Genomic DNA, 14882 nt, shown 5'->3' on the forward strand with positions numbered 1-14882 from the left:
TCCCAGGGTGCGACAATCCTTTTGTGGCCTGCACTCTCTGACAGCTTATACTGTCAGAGGTAGGACAGCTGCTGGAGGACAGCAGGACAACTCAAAAAGATGGGAGACCAGAAGCAGACAGGGATGGTGCAAATCTCCATATATCACATGAAAATATGGTGTGCTAAATTTTGAACTTCAGATTTCTCATTTGTTATTCAATGCCCAAGGGTCAACACATACTATCAAATGATGGGGGCTTTTTAAACATTTCTTTTTGCAAAGGAGTATAGCTGCTCCTAATGTGTTTAACTAAGAATTCAAGACAATAATCATTCAGGGACAGCCTTAATTACATAAAATGAAATCAAAAGGTAAAAAGGAATAAGTTAATTAGGCCTTGGGTTCAATTATTTCTTTGCCATTCAAGGAAACATCCAGTTCTGCAAGGACATTAGGTTCTGCGAGGACTTACTAAAAGTAAACTGCCTACGTACAACATGTGCAATAACGCACAAAAGACGTTAAGGAAGTAAAACATACATTCCCACGAATTCCCCTAAATAAAACAAATACAAACAATCTGAGTCACAGCAGTTTTGTTCTTTCTGGGGACTCTTCATACTTTCACTAGAAATATTTTTGAGACTTGACTTTAATAATGACAGTAATTTGAAGCTAAATATGGTAAAATATTTAAAATATTATGTTATTTGGAGCATTTGGGAATTTCAGTTCAAGTTCAATATTTCTAAAAAAAGAAGCTTGCTTATGTATTACAAACTGAAATTATAGAAATATGGTTCAGGAAAAAAATAGGACATTTGCTTTGGATTTTGGTTTTCTGACATATTTCATTTATACAATTATGAAACAGCATTAGACTTCCACGTGAGATAAAGAACACATACGAATCAATTATATTCTTCCACTTAGTGTTAAATTTATGATACCAGTTGGTAATATAAAAAGCTTCTCTACTCCACCCCTTTTGATGTTAATGGTTTCCTTCTGTGCTAAGTGACTGATGTATATTCTGTCTGTGTTCAAGAATAGATTTTTGCGTCACTTGTGAACACATCCAAGAGCAGCTCTGGCAACTCTTCAAGTGGGCTGGGAGAAGACATTGGTGTGCAATTCTGCTCTGTTTGTTCTTGACTGGGAGAAAAGTAACCTTTGGGCGACCTCTCGACCCCAGTGTCTGGAATTCCAAACTCTGGACAGATGCAATAACCAATTTTGTGAAGTGGTGTGCCTTTATTTTTAGTTACTGCAAAGTTTTCCTTTCCTTACTGCTGTTTTTATTTTAGCCAGCATTTTCCTCTAAAAAGTTCTTAAACCAAATAGGGCCGTGACTTCATTTTGCTGGTATGGGAAGTTGTTCCTTATGGTTTTGCAGACAGAGGGGAGAGCTTGGGGAAGTTTCAGAGTGGGACAGTGCAAGTAACTCAGTTTAAAATTCTTGTATTCTTCTCCCCAAACTCACTGTCAGTTTTGACCTGTTCTGCCCTCAATGTTCATGTCCTGAGCAAGCAAGCAAGCTTGCAAATACACTGTCTGCTTTAGACTGAGGCTGATCCTTAGATTGGCAGGGAAATCATACATCCTCTTGCATCCTGTCCCACCTTTTCTATTAGAACTACTCAAGGATCCCTTGAATATAGAAACACAACAACCCTGACACTGTAAATAATAGGAACAGACAGAAACATTAACGCACTGCTCATCAGGTTCAACTGCAAAAAGTCTGTTGCAAGAATTTATGGTTTGGGACTCAAACTGTCACATCTTCAGAGGTAGGGAAATGTACACAAGTAGGTTGCTGGTGTTTAATTAATGCAAATGGTGTCTTTCAGATTATTTGGGAGACTTTACTGTGTTGGAGACATCAGTGATTTGAGAATGAGTAGTAGTATAAGCTTTGTGCTTATGAAAAATGAGCCTTCTCCCATTCTACAGAAGGTGCCTACATTTCTTTATACGCAGACTTTTACTATAAAGTGTACTTGCAGAAAAGGAAAGTCTTATACAATATAAAGAAAATAACTAGTTTTTGAAAAATATAAGAAACTACAGCCTTTGTTCTGATGACATACATCAGAATGTCATGGGGACTAGAGGTTACAGAAGTTACTATTGCTATGTTTCTGGTACTTTCATATTCAGATCCTCACTTGTGCATCATGGCCAGATCACAAACTGTTAAAAGAAATCTTCTTTTAAAAACTGGTTGCCATCTCTTACATGTGGTCAGTGAGGCAGATCTCTGTGTCAGTTTCTGTGCCACAGACTCCCTCACTCCCTTGTTATCAGAGAGCTTTGACAGAACTGAAGCAGCATGTGGGACAGGGAAAAGTATTTTCCTCCCTCCCCACCCCACTTCCTGACCAAGAAAGATAAAAGCAGAGTTAAAGGATGCCAGCAGGACATTGCCTGAACAAAGCTTGTTATGCTCCCTAAGGTAGCCTGTAGGTTACTCTGTTTGTCCAGTTGTAGCCTTTCAATACAGTAAAGTGCTTTTTAAAAATTCTGGAAATGTGCTGTTAATTTCTGGGCAAATCAATTCTCTATGTGCAGTTTGTTCCTACAACCCCATATAAATTAATGCATAAAAGTTATCAAAATCTTTTTCTGTCTGTAGTTGTTCTTCTGAGCAGTAGATGTGATAGATGCAGAAAGAAAAGTGTACAGGGGGAGGAGGGGACACAAAGCTTTAGCAGGAATTTAGAGTAGGCCCTGAAGTATTTGTAGGGAGGACAGATGGCAGAGGCATTGCTGCTTTGAAAAGATCAATGCAATTCCAATGTTACAAAGAAGTTACTTGAGATTTCTGCAGAGTCCTTTCAAACTCTTTGAGTTTAGTCTGAACAAAAAGAGTCAAAACAGCTTGCACACAATGAGACCAATGGCCACCATGAGGAATAAAATTTTCTATCCTTTCTTCCAAGATGTAAATGTGGCATAAAATCAGATAAATCTCCCACTTGTGCCATTAAGTTTAAACCCTGAGGAGTTTACTTTCAGTAAATTTTAATTTAAAAGGACAGGAAGAAATGGCGATTTTTCATTTTATTTCACTGGAGGGCTCTACTGAATCTAAGTGGATGTCATCTGGGAACAAGATAAAATACACAAACTTATTTGAAGAGCCACAATATCATCATTTCATATTTTCCAATAAGGTTATCATCCATTTAAAACTGCTCTTTTTTACAACTTAGTCAGAAACATTAATCTCCAAAGACCTTTATGAAAAGAAAAAAATTGAAAAAGCTGCTTTTGGTATTGTCTAATTAATGGGTTATATTGATTACTATGAAATAGCAGCTGTCAACTGGCCCTTTTATTTAATAAATGGAAGTTCTTATTTCTACAAATATTGTTAATACTTCTTAGTCTTTGTGCAACTAAACACAGATGAATCTCTAAAGCCTCACATACGTTATTTATATTTCTAGCTTTTCTTGTTTTGTTTGATGCACAACTCTTGTAGCCTTGCTCAAAATGCAGATGTGCCACTAATCCACTTTTCTTAACATCCGAATGCTGCAAGTTCTGAGATTATACCTGACAGTGATCTTAGTATACCCAAATGCAGGCATCTTGACTGCATGCCAAGCCTCCTTCTGTAGACAGTGGAAAGAGAGAGGCACTTCCAGAGGGCAATTAAATGTTCTACTTTAGCTAAGATGAAATGCTCTTCAGGTCACCTCTATCCCAGCAAATACAGAAGGTACCCAGATGATTATCTTAGACCATATGCTCATCTGCTAACATCAATAATAATGGATTAAATTTCATACCCAGCAACATCCACCTTGTTTCACAGGTGCACAAAGCATATGATTTTTCCATGGCTCCACTGCAGGAGGACTTAGGAATAAAACCTAAGCTCTGTGTAGAAAAATTACACTGCTAGAGAATCCCTCTTGTGATTCAGTGGGAACTAAAGATCCTAACACTTGAACCCAGCATAAGGAAGGATAGCAGTGGCTGTGAAGACTACAATAGCAGCACTCTAACCTATGTTTTAATGCCTCACTTAAGAACCAATCCCAAATAAATTACCAACGTAGTCCATGGATATGAACATGCAACATATAAGAGAATAATTTTTCTTTTTTTTTCTTTTTTTGTCTTCTAAGTTGCTTGCTTAGGTTCTCAATAAGTCTAAAATTAACTTTGAATGGTGTCCTAAGAACAGGACTTTTTGCAAACAAGTTTGGAATTAAATGAAACATATTTTCAGAAACAGTGAATAAGGTCTGCCTTAATGGTAAAAATGCATAAAAAGTCCTAAGATAATGCACAACATTCAGAATATTTTAATTCTGTATTGTTTTCCAGTGTAAAACAGGCTTATTTACAGACAGAATGTATTCACCTGTCGCACTTGCCAAGAAAGGCAAGTCTGAAACTGGCAATATTTAAGCTTTGTCAGAGTAAAATATGAGGTTACAGCATGACTGAAGTCATCTGTAAAGGGACATTGAACTACCACAGTCTCTCTACAGAACAGATTTTATTTCAGAGTCTGGAAAAGGTATCTATCACACCATCACTAAAAGGTATATTCTATGAGTACAGCCAAAACCAGACTCTGAGATAACTACCTAAATCTTCATGGAACAACCTTCATTTCTGACACCAGATGCTACTGTGATTTAATTAAAAACAAAATGCTAGGAATGTTGGAGATTTAGTATGTAATGAATATTGCTGGCTTTATATTAAAAAGTGTTAGACATTCTAAACATTCTTAGATACCAGACAGACTGCCATCTGTTTTAGTTTCCTGCATCAACTTCACCAAAGTAAGCCAAGAATTATTTAGAAAAAAAAAAGTGTATGTGCATCCCAAAATAGCCCAAATGATATTTCTATAGCTGTTCAACAAGCAGGTAACCTCTGTTTCCAGTTTGCATTGGAAAGTATCCAATAGACAGCAGCACCTGCATAGGCAGTTCTACCAAAGGCAGAAGAACTGGGTTTCTCATAAGGCACTGAGTTTAACTGCAGCATCTGACACCAGAAAGTGGCAGCAACACTTGAAAAATGTTCCTGTAACAACCTTATTGCAGAAATACCAGAAATGACTGAAAACTATTAACACCCCAACTCAATGTAGGAAAGGTTCTTCTAGATTGAAGTCTTTCACCTACTGAAAAATTGACAGGGAAATTCAAAGAAAGGAAAAAACAGTCAACAATATGGACTGATTTAATGCCTGAGTCAAACCATAATGACTGGTAGGTAGCAAAATAAACTACTATTAATGTTAAAAAAAGAACATCAGCAGCCTACTATATACTCTTGTCTCTTCCCACTCCTGGGCAAATAAGTTTTGAATTGGAAATTCAGACAGTAAGGGAAGGTGCAAAGTATGCAACAGTTGTTTATAAAAAAGTATTTGAGCCAAACCAACACTGAAATTGTCAGTGGTTCTCAATTTGCATTGCTGATATCAAGGCTTGCCTAGTCTTCCTTTTAGTCTCAACACTTCACAGATTACACAAGAAGAAACACAAGGATTCACAAAACAAATATGAGGCAAATACAAGCAACATTTTACTTGGTGAACTCAGAAAATGTCTCTTTTATATACTGGTTCCAAAGTAAAAGGGGGACAATATTTGAGCAGATCTTTTCTTTGTATAAAACACTTTACTCCGTACTTTGCGAACATGTGCAGTTTGACTGAAACTCCTGAACTTGACCCACTCTCCCCCTTTCCCCCATAATGCCAATCTCACTCTATCAGTAAGGGAAGATAAGCAAATAGAACTCAGCTTCAAGAATAGAAGAGGACATTGTCCAGCCAAAGGGTGCAAGAGGAAAACCTCCATTTAAAAACTAAAGTTGGAGGCAACTCCCAAGCAAAAATTACAGTAAGAGATTCAGCAGGACATAGCCTTGTCCAGTCTGTAGAGAAAGCATCCCCAGTGACATACCCTCATGATACTACTTTGCCCATGACTGAACATTTAGCTGAAATTTAATTTTTTTTTACCTCCTCTTCATGTAGAACCACTTGACCTTTAAGTGGATTTCCCAGTGGTGCTGCAGTCACAAAAGGTTGCCAGACACTTCCAACTGTTCTTGGGAAGAGGTCATAAAGATCCACAAAGTATCCAGTCTTACTAGAAATGTTCATGAAGTACAAGGAAACAGGATTGCATGTAGTAACATAAAGAACATTTTCAGGTTCCTCTTCTGAAATAAGAAAATAAAGTAAAGGCTATTGGCATTGTGCATTTCTCTTCTGAAAACAGACATGCCATAAACTTGGCAGATGATACAGCAAAAAGTACTGGAAAATTACCACTGGTGACATGAGATAAAAAGAAATGATCTCTTGATATTAACTAAATGTTAACAGGCAGAACCTTGCCACAACACTATTAACTCTAAACAAGTAGTCCAAGACACATTTGTTTGGCATGACTGCAGTGTCTGCCAGCTGCTAGTATGTTCATCTGATTTTGTTTGTTTATAATCTTGTTTCTTCTTTCTCTATCCTATCCTCTCTTTAAATTAATATATTTAATAATTAAACATAGGTTGAATGCAAACAATTTACAGAACTTTACACATAAACCACCTTCCTGAATAATTTCAGACAATTCCTGAAACCAATACTAAGCTACCTAAATTCTGTTTAATTTCTATGGAAGTATGCTAATATATTTGCAAATTGGATTGCAAGTAGAAAGAGAAGTATTCCAGTACTGATCATTAAAGATCTGTTTATAATGCATAATAATGTTTAGACTGATGCCTTGGAATGGCTACCTAAAACAGAGGCTAGACAGAGTTAGAGAATAAAGTAGATATTTATTAAAGGCCTTTAACAGATACACCTTGGGCAGTGCAAGATCCTGGCAGAGGCTATGCTCAAGATGGAAGATGGTCACAAGTTTTTCAGACAGATATAAGTTTGGTCTATTTGCATACCAGGGGTTAATTGTTCAATTACACCTTCAGATAATGAAGTCATATTCCCCTAGTTTGTGACTCCCCAATTTACTTTTGTTTGCACTTTTTGGGCCTGATGATGACTTTGGTTCTCAGGCCTGGAAGGATTGTTTTGTCTGACTAAAATGTGAAGAGAGCTTACTAACACTCTGTAAGGAATTCAGGGTTATTCACTAATGTAAGTAATACAGGATCTGAAAAATATAAAAGCTAAAAACCTAAGGCATCAAGACATGCTTAATGATGAACTCTATAAACATTTATGAATATTCCCAATGGTGCAATTCCCTCTGGGACATAAGCTGTAGAGGTAACTAAGGCAGGTCTGGTCCAGTGAGAAAGAATCAGTATAAGCACAGAGGAAATAAAGCACAGCCCTCTCCAAGTAAAAAGATTTGTATTAAAACTGAATTGAGAGAAGAAAAGTAAAATAATTGTTTCTGTCAAGTAACGCAGTGTTGAACATACGAATTTAACAAATTTGCAATTTTGTGGCTGTGTTCTACTTTAATTACACATCTTCCTCTTAGCTTGAGCCAGACGCATATCCTTACAATGACCATTGACTCATTGAAATTATGCACTCATTTCAGTGGATGATTTTTGCATTTCACCTACTATTTAAAAAAATGGAAAAAGGTAAGTTATTATTCCTACAGTTCAATCCCATACTCCATATTTTTAATTCCTAGTATTATTCCTAGGAATTGGAATATTACATTTGCTATCATTATTACTATACTGCAAGGATATCTAGAAATACACACTACTGTAAATGCACTGGAATGTTTTTTCTACACTTGAAATCCCTCATATTGTCCTTTTATATTCTGTCACTGGCTATTGGTAAGCACTTTCAAAGTCAACAGTCCAGTCCTTCCTCATCCCCAGGACACCCCACCTCTTTGTAAAACTGCAGATCATTACAAAAGTCGGTAGCTTTTCTTACTGTACCTTTTGTTACCGTGACATCACAAACTAAGTTAATTTCATCTAAAGGCAGTGTCCAAAAAGCAAGTTCTTCTGTGAAACTGATGGACCTGGCTTCATGTCGTTCCACTGGAAAGCGTTGAATATTTAAGTACACAGGGCCCTAAAACAAATAATAACCATGAGGGCTTCCTAAAATATTTCACTTCCCATTCTTTATGAAAATACAGAAACTTTCTTTATGCTGTAATACTATTAACAATAATAGGCAACTAAATATTTTTTATTTATTACTAAACAAATTAAAAGGAAAAGGAAATGCCTTTTTTATAAACTCTGAATATCTACACTAACATTTCCTTTACAGTATAGAAACCTTGTGCCTCTCCTCTTTAGTCTTTTCATGGTTTGCAACCATTATCACTTAGTAGCATAAGGAGATATCATGTACTGATAAAACACAGTTTATACAAGGAAAATACCAGACTATTTCTGTTTCAAAGACATTATATGGCAATTTCTTAATATATAATGTTTAAGTCTCTTCCATAAACCACATTAGAAATACAGTTTTTTTCTTATTCACTGGAGTAATAATTACTGAAGTTAATCCTAGAACTCAGAGCCGAAAAGGACTTAGAAAATTTGGCTGCAGATCAAATTGTACCAAAAGTTAAGATTCAAACTTGCCAGTGTCCAAAGACTCATAAGACTTCAGCTGCAGGCAAAATAGAAACAGAAACCAGCTTTCTTTTCAGTCTCTGATCTTAGCCAAAAATTTGAGATCTGGGGCCTGTAGCTGGCCATCCCCAAACATCCAAAACAACTACAAAGTGTTTTCAGATAAGGTACTTTCAATATCCTTATAAATACTTATTTTCAAGAACTTCTGGCCAAGCTTACTGATTTTCAAGCACACCTTGCACTGTGAGGGCTAGGTATATAAAAATGGAAATTTTTCTAGTCAGTGTAAAAACTTCAAGAACAAGTGACAAGCACCATGCCTTGTATACACTCTTTTTTTCCTGAAGAAATTAATTACAGTTTAGATTCTTCACATCCCAATACATAAAACCAGTATTATAGGAATAAAAAAAAAATATTTAAGAAGACGAACCTTGACATCTATTTTTTGAGTTTCTGATGGACACAGCATTTTCTTTTGTGCATTTCCTGGCTGGTCAACTTTCCAGTAGCCCATAAACTTATGATCTGGTAATGGCAGTCTGTCAAATAATGTAGGAACAAATGAATTTTTATATTTATTAACCAGTAAGTGATACAGAATAAATAAGTCACACAACTACATTTTTTCAATAAAATATATGTGAAGATTCTCCTGCACAAAGTGTTTCCCTGTTAAAATATTTAATTCCTTTTTTACATTATAAATCACAAAAACTTTTAGCCTTCTGGACTACTCATACAGACACAATCTAAGCAGCATCATAAAAGAAGAAACAATGCATATAATACGCCCTCAAAAGGAAAAGTTTTCCAGTCTGAATTATGAGATATATCCAAACCATCTCTTGCTTTGCTTTATTTGGATCAGGCAGGTTGTGACAGCACCCCTTAAAGGAACTCCTGTCAGTAGCTCACTCTTCTAAAAGACCAGCAGAGTAAGCACAGTAAGCACGGTGGCTCTCTAAGCATGCAATGAAAGTTCTGTGAACTAGTTCTGTTTATTTTGCCACTGCTCACATGAACAAAGGCAAAGGAATAGAGACATGAGATTATCCCATAGCCTTCTGGCCATTACAATCTACAGAAAGAACAGGGACATCCTCAACAGCCACATTTGCTCACCTTGGCCTAATTTCCTCATTTCTGTATCTTTTATCTAAGGAAGAAATACGTGGATCACAGCAAAGCTCATTTAGACAGGAAAAGAGAATGCTGATGTGTGACAATGCAGCATCACAGCAAAATACAGACAGCACAATTTTTCTTTTTCTTTCCTCTGAAGTGATTTACAACCACTGAAAGCAGTTTGACTTCATTAATTGGCACAGATACCTTCATGCTAACAAACTCATAACTTTTGCCTTCTTTTCTTTGGGACCAGTCACTCCTAAAGAGACCTCCTATCAAAACAGCATTCTGTGTTACATGCTGTTGCACATTATTGTACAGCTACAGGACTTGGCAAGAGAATAGACGACATTCCTTCTCCCAGTTTCTATAAATATCTTCAAAGTCTATTTTAAGGAAGTCCTCTTAGACTGTTTGTTAAAAGTATCTGCTTGGTTTCTTCTGTCCTATCTGATTATGCTTTTTCCTACCATTACAATTATTTCCCCTCTCCTCACCAATCAACCTGGCACTTTAAGATATAGAAGTTTGTTTAATTTGTTCTCTATATTATTTTCAGAATAAGAAGGGGATGCCCCCTCCTCCCCCACCTCCCCCCCACCCAAGAAAAAAAAATAGAAGATTAGCTGGACTATATATAAAACTCTGAGAATTTTAGTTTTATTTTATTTTCCCCCTAAGAACTTATGGGAAAAGTCAGGGACTGAATACAGATATCTCTTAATCTTTGTTACTAATTCAGGAAAGATGTCTTAACATTTCTTAATGGTATATTGATACCATTTTGATACCAAACCTCAAGCAACCAAAAGCCAGAAATTGCAGGCATTCACTCAGCCTCCATTACTATTCTGTGTTTGGACCATCTGCCAAGGCAGTCAGACAGCCAAAGACACTGTTTTGCAAACAGAAAATGGTCTGGATGCTATAGATCATTGGTGCTCACAGATAAATAAATGGCCAGCTGCCAGCAATGTGCCATTGGGGCATGTAATGAGGAAAGAGTATCTCATTAATTCTCTGTCTTAGTCAAAGAGCCAGGAGAGTCTTCATTGCCTGTTTGTTGCCTGACTAAAAATATTCATAGATATCAATGTTTGTAGAGTGATTAATTTGGCACTTTTCCTCACTTCATTCTGCGTTTTTCCATTCTTACACCTAGCTAATATAGGCGAAATTCATCCCAAATGAAGAAGAGAAATTAAGCTTAAAAAAAACCCAAAACCTAACAAAACAAAAACTCCCAAGTACATGGGGTTGTGTTTTTCCATGGCAAATGACAATATTGAACACCATTAGGAAAAAACATTAATGATGCAGTATTTTAACATATACAAAATTCTTAGATACATTTATTCATGCAACCAGAAAAACAGGCAGTCAAGTCACTAGACTAAATGTGAGTTTAGATATCTATGAACTAGAATTTTACTTCAGCCTTCAGTTCGGGTTTCTAAATGATTTGTTGGCAAAGCATTGGTTATGTCTTGAGCCACAAGCTGTCTTGTGTACAAAAAACTCTGGAGACTTCCTTTTGCTCTATGACTCCAAATAGCATAATCTCTGATATGCCTATAATCAGCAACAGTTATTTCCCATTAGCTCAGTGGAACATCAGCTCTCACAAGTTTCTGGACTTTAGTTTTAATTCCTTACACATTACTCCCATGGACAACATCCTAGAAATCAACTTTACTAATGATCATGAATAGCTATTAAAATTTAAAACAAAACATATGTTAATAACCAGCTCTAACCAAATACCCTGCTTTTTATAGCAACAGAATTGCAGACTGCATTCCCAAACAAACATTTTCACTCTATTTCAGCTTTCTGGAGATTTTCTTTGCTAACAGTTCCTCTATTCCTTCACAAAAACTGATTTCTACTTTCTCCTAGATTTTTGAGGTTTTGCTCTCCTCCCTGTTCCTGAATGATGTAGTTTCTCTGAGGCAGTAGAGCAAATCATCATAAATAGCAAAGAGGAGGGAAATGTAGATCTTAATTTCAGAATAAAACATAAAGCAGAATTCACAATACAAAGCTCTTTGTCAAGAGCCATTCTTTCAGGGCCTGACAATTTTTTTTTTTTTTTTTTTTTTTTTTTGCTGTCTCACTGCTCCCTCGTGTTAAGTCTGGTCTAAGAAAAACTAAGAGTATTGAAGAAGCTGGTGGCATTAAGGTCTTACAATCAGTCTGCTTCCTGGACGATTTTCAGGAAGGAAGTGAGGGTGCAGAATGACTAGAACAACATATTCACACTGAAAATGTGTATACAATTTAGTAGCCTTCCCCTTATGAATACCTATGATACACATTGAAGTAAGGGAATTACCTTCTTTTCCCAGGACTTCAAATTATAAGAAACAGATTTTGAAAATAACTTGAAGTGACAGGATGAGTAAAAACTTCACTAGATGCTCCTGCCACATTGCTGTATTCCAAATTAATTAACCAGATAGCATTTACATAAAAGGTTGATAGAATACAATGGAAATGTCAACACTAGCAAAAATCTGTAAGACAAAGAGATCTGATAGGCACAAAATTGCAGTGGCTGGGTAAGAACGGTACTAAAACTTCATTGGTCTCTCCAAGCTGGGGTGTACAGACCAATCCATGATTTTTGCCTTCCTCAAAAGCTGGAAATGATTTCTAGAACAGAAAAAGTACAGGTAAACTGCATCTAATCTTGTTAATGTTAATCTTGTAAGAAATCCAAGATTTAAAAGCAAGTTCTAAGGAATTATTCCTGATCAGTTCTTTAAATATGGATGTATCAAAACCTGTTGCTTAAGGAAAATTCAAAATTGCTTTTATGGTTTTTTCACCCTTAATTTTAGATCCTGGTTTTCCACATGGTTACTGCTGCCCATGAAATATATATATATATGTGGGCAGGTATTTTGTTCAGAAAAGTGATTGCACAAGACCTACAGTTGATGGGGCAATTCTACAAAAAATTAATATTTAGCCCGAATTTCTGCATGCACAGCTATCAAATGGGAAATGACCTGTCTAAACGTAATTCCCTTGTGCTGCTAGAAAACTTTTTCAAGTAACACCTATAGAATACAATTTCTTTCAATTTTATATTTTTGATTTAAGAAAACAAATTTGTTTCACAGTATTTTAAAAAATTATCAAACAGCAAAAAACCTAAATCATCAAACAACTGTATCCAAACAGTCAACAGAACCTGCTTTATGAAGTTATTTGTCTAGCTTTCAGAGAACATACTAGAAGATGGCTATGAATCTTGTAAAACTGTAGATCCACTGAAAGCAAATTCTTCACTGCCAGACATCATATTAGTACAGCTGTGGACAAGAACTAAGACAGAAAACAAAGCTGCTTAATACATGATCTTGTAAACCAGCTCAGTGCTGGCACAGAATGTATTATTCCAGGCCTTCAGTAACAGCCTGTGCTCCATCTAGCTAAAAAGATTTCCATCCCACGTAACCTTTTTGGACTTAACTAAGATCAGGAAAAGTCTTTGCCAACCAGTTCTCCATAATTTATCTAAACATATTTTGATTTGAAGACATTCAGTAGACATTCTGAAGCAGACATTCAGAACTGTTGCATGCTAAAACTCCTGTTCCCTGACAATTCCTCTTTCTCAGCTGGCCCTGCAACACACAGGGTTGACAACAGATATATATGATATGAGATATATCCAATAATTAACTACAGATTACCTGGGGGGCGGGGGGGGGGGGGAAGCCACACAAAAGAACAGTCTCAAGAGAAAAACAAAGCAGTTAAAATTGACATATTTACATTACATACAAAAAAACCAGTTAATATAAAACAAACATTGAAATTATAGGAAGCACAAAGTGAATAGCGACAGGAGAAAAAATACAGAATGGCAATTTCATCAAGGATAAATGTCAGAATTAGGATTAAATGCTGTTTTACCTAGAAATTGCAGGCGGTCCGAACTGTGCATCAAAATGGCAGATTAACATGAATTCAGAAAAATATGACATAGCAGATGTCAATGGGAAAAACAAAATGTAGTTGTACACATAAAGAAAGATAATGAGTTAGTACCATGAATAATTCATTTTACCTACTATGTCTTGGCAAACCATCATAGGCAATCCATCTGCTTTACATACAATACTGATAAAATTAATAAACTAGTGGACAGGTGGTACCAGGAGAGACAGTATTTTAACACCTGACAATACTGAACATGTCAGTTCCTTGAAGAATGGTTATCCTACCTGGGAAAAAAGTGAAAAACTGAAAAAAGCAAAAAGACCAAGTAAAGCACTCCTTTACAGGTCTAATATATTATACTAATTTTGCGAATAAATAAATTAGTATCAACAAATTAATTTCTCTCTACAACTACTTCAAGAACCATTCTGTAAATGACCATTACTCACTATCTAATCTCCCTTCCAAGAGCAGGTATATTAATTCCAGGGTCTAATCCAAAATTCCCATAAGGGTCACTGCAAGCTTCTGTTTAATTACCCCTGGATTTCAGCAATTTCAGCTGGATGCATACCTAAATAATTCTATTGAGACCCAATATTTTAGCCTGTTGCTTGTGTGTCTCATGATTTTTTTCCTATATTTACAGGAGTTATGTTGCAGCAGCAATTTAAATAATTCTGATTTATACAAGTTTTCTTTTCAGTTCAGTAATAGGTGACAGACTTCTCCAAAGATTATTAAAATAAGAATTCACAAATTGTGAAGATGTGCCAGAGACCACCTGTATAAAGGAGTCAGCATTTCACTATAATGATTTTCCTGTCCCAGAATCTCCAGGAAATGCTTCTGTATTGCAAAATTTAATTGTACAGGATTTGTATTCTTATACAATGATTTTAGTTGTATGACTAACATCCTCAGGCAAAATTGGTTTGGACTATTATCCCAGTTTTCATGTTACTTAATAGAACTGCTGAGCGATTTATTATGATAGCTGGTAAGTCTTTAAAGTCTACTGAAAAAAGACTGGGGCACAGAAGTCATCTGTGGGGATATGGTGTTGTCACTGGAAAAACATAGAAATCACACCTTCAGATTGCCAGCTTGTGAGAGGCTAGAAGCAGGTAGAAAAACAAGCTTAAAATGGAAAGTGATTCTGACATGTCACGAAACCAATCTGAAAAAATCCAATACAGTAAGAAAAATGTAAATGTGAAGAAAGTTGA

At 36.0% G+C, this 14882-nt stretch overlaps 1 protein-coding gene across 1 annotated transcript in view; it reads right to left on the reverse strand.

Moving 5' to 3' along the window:
* The window catches only part of VWA8 (von Willebrand factor A domain containing 8), a 179006-nt gene that overhangs the window by 53759 nt on the left and 110365 nt on the right, over positions 1-14882 (reverse strand). Inside the window, exons 27-29 of the mRNA XM_079301747.1 lie at positions 9002-9110; positions 7909-8047; positions 5990-6192 (exon numbers count right to left, since the gene is read on the reverse strand). Of these exons, the coding sequence (XP_079157873.1) occupies positions 5990-6192; positions 7909-8047; positions 9002-9110 (451 nt within the window). The remainder of the gene's footprint in view (positions 1-5989; positions 6193-7908; positions 8048-9001; positions 9111-14882) is intronic.

This window comes from Erithacus rubecula (genome assembly GCF_903797595.1).
Source record: "Erithacus rubecula genome assembly, chromosome: 1".
Lineage (NCBI taxonomy): Eukaryota > Metazoa > Chordata > Aves > Passeriformes > Muscicapidae > Erithacus > Erithacus rubecula.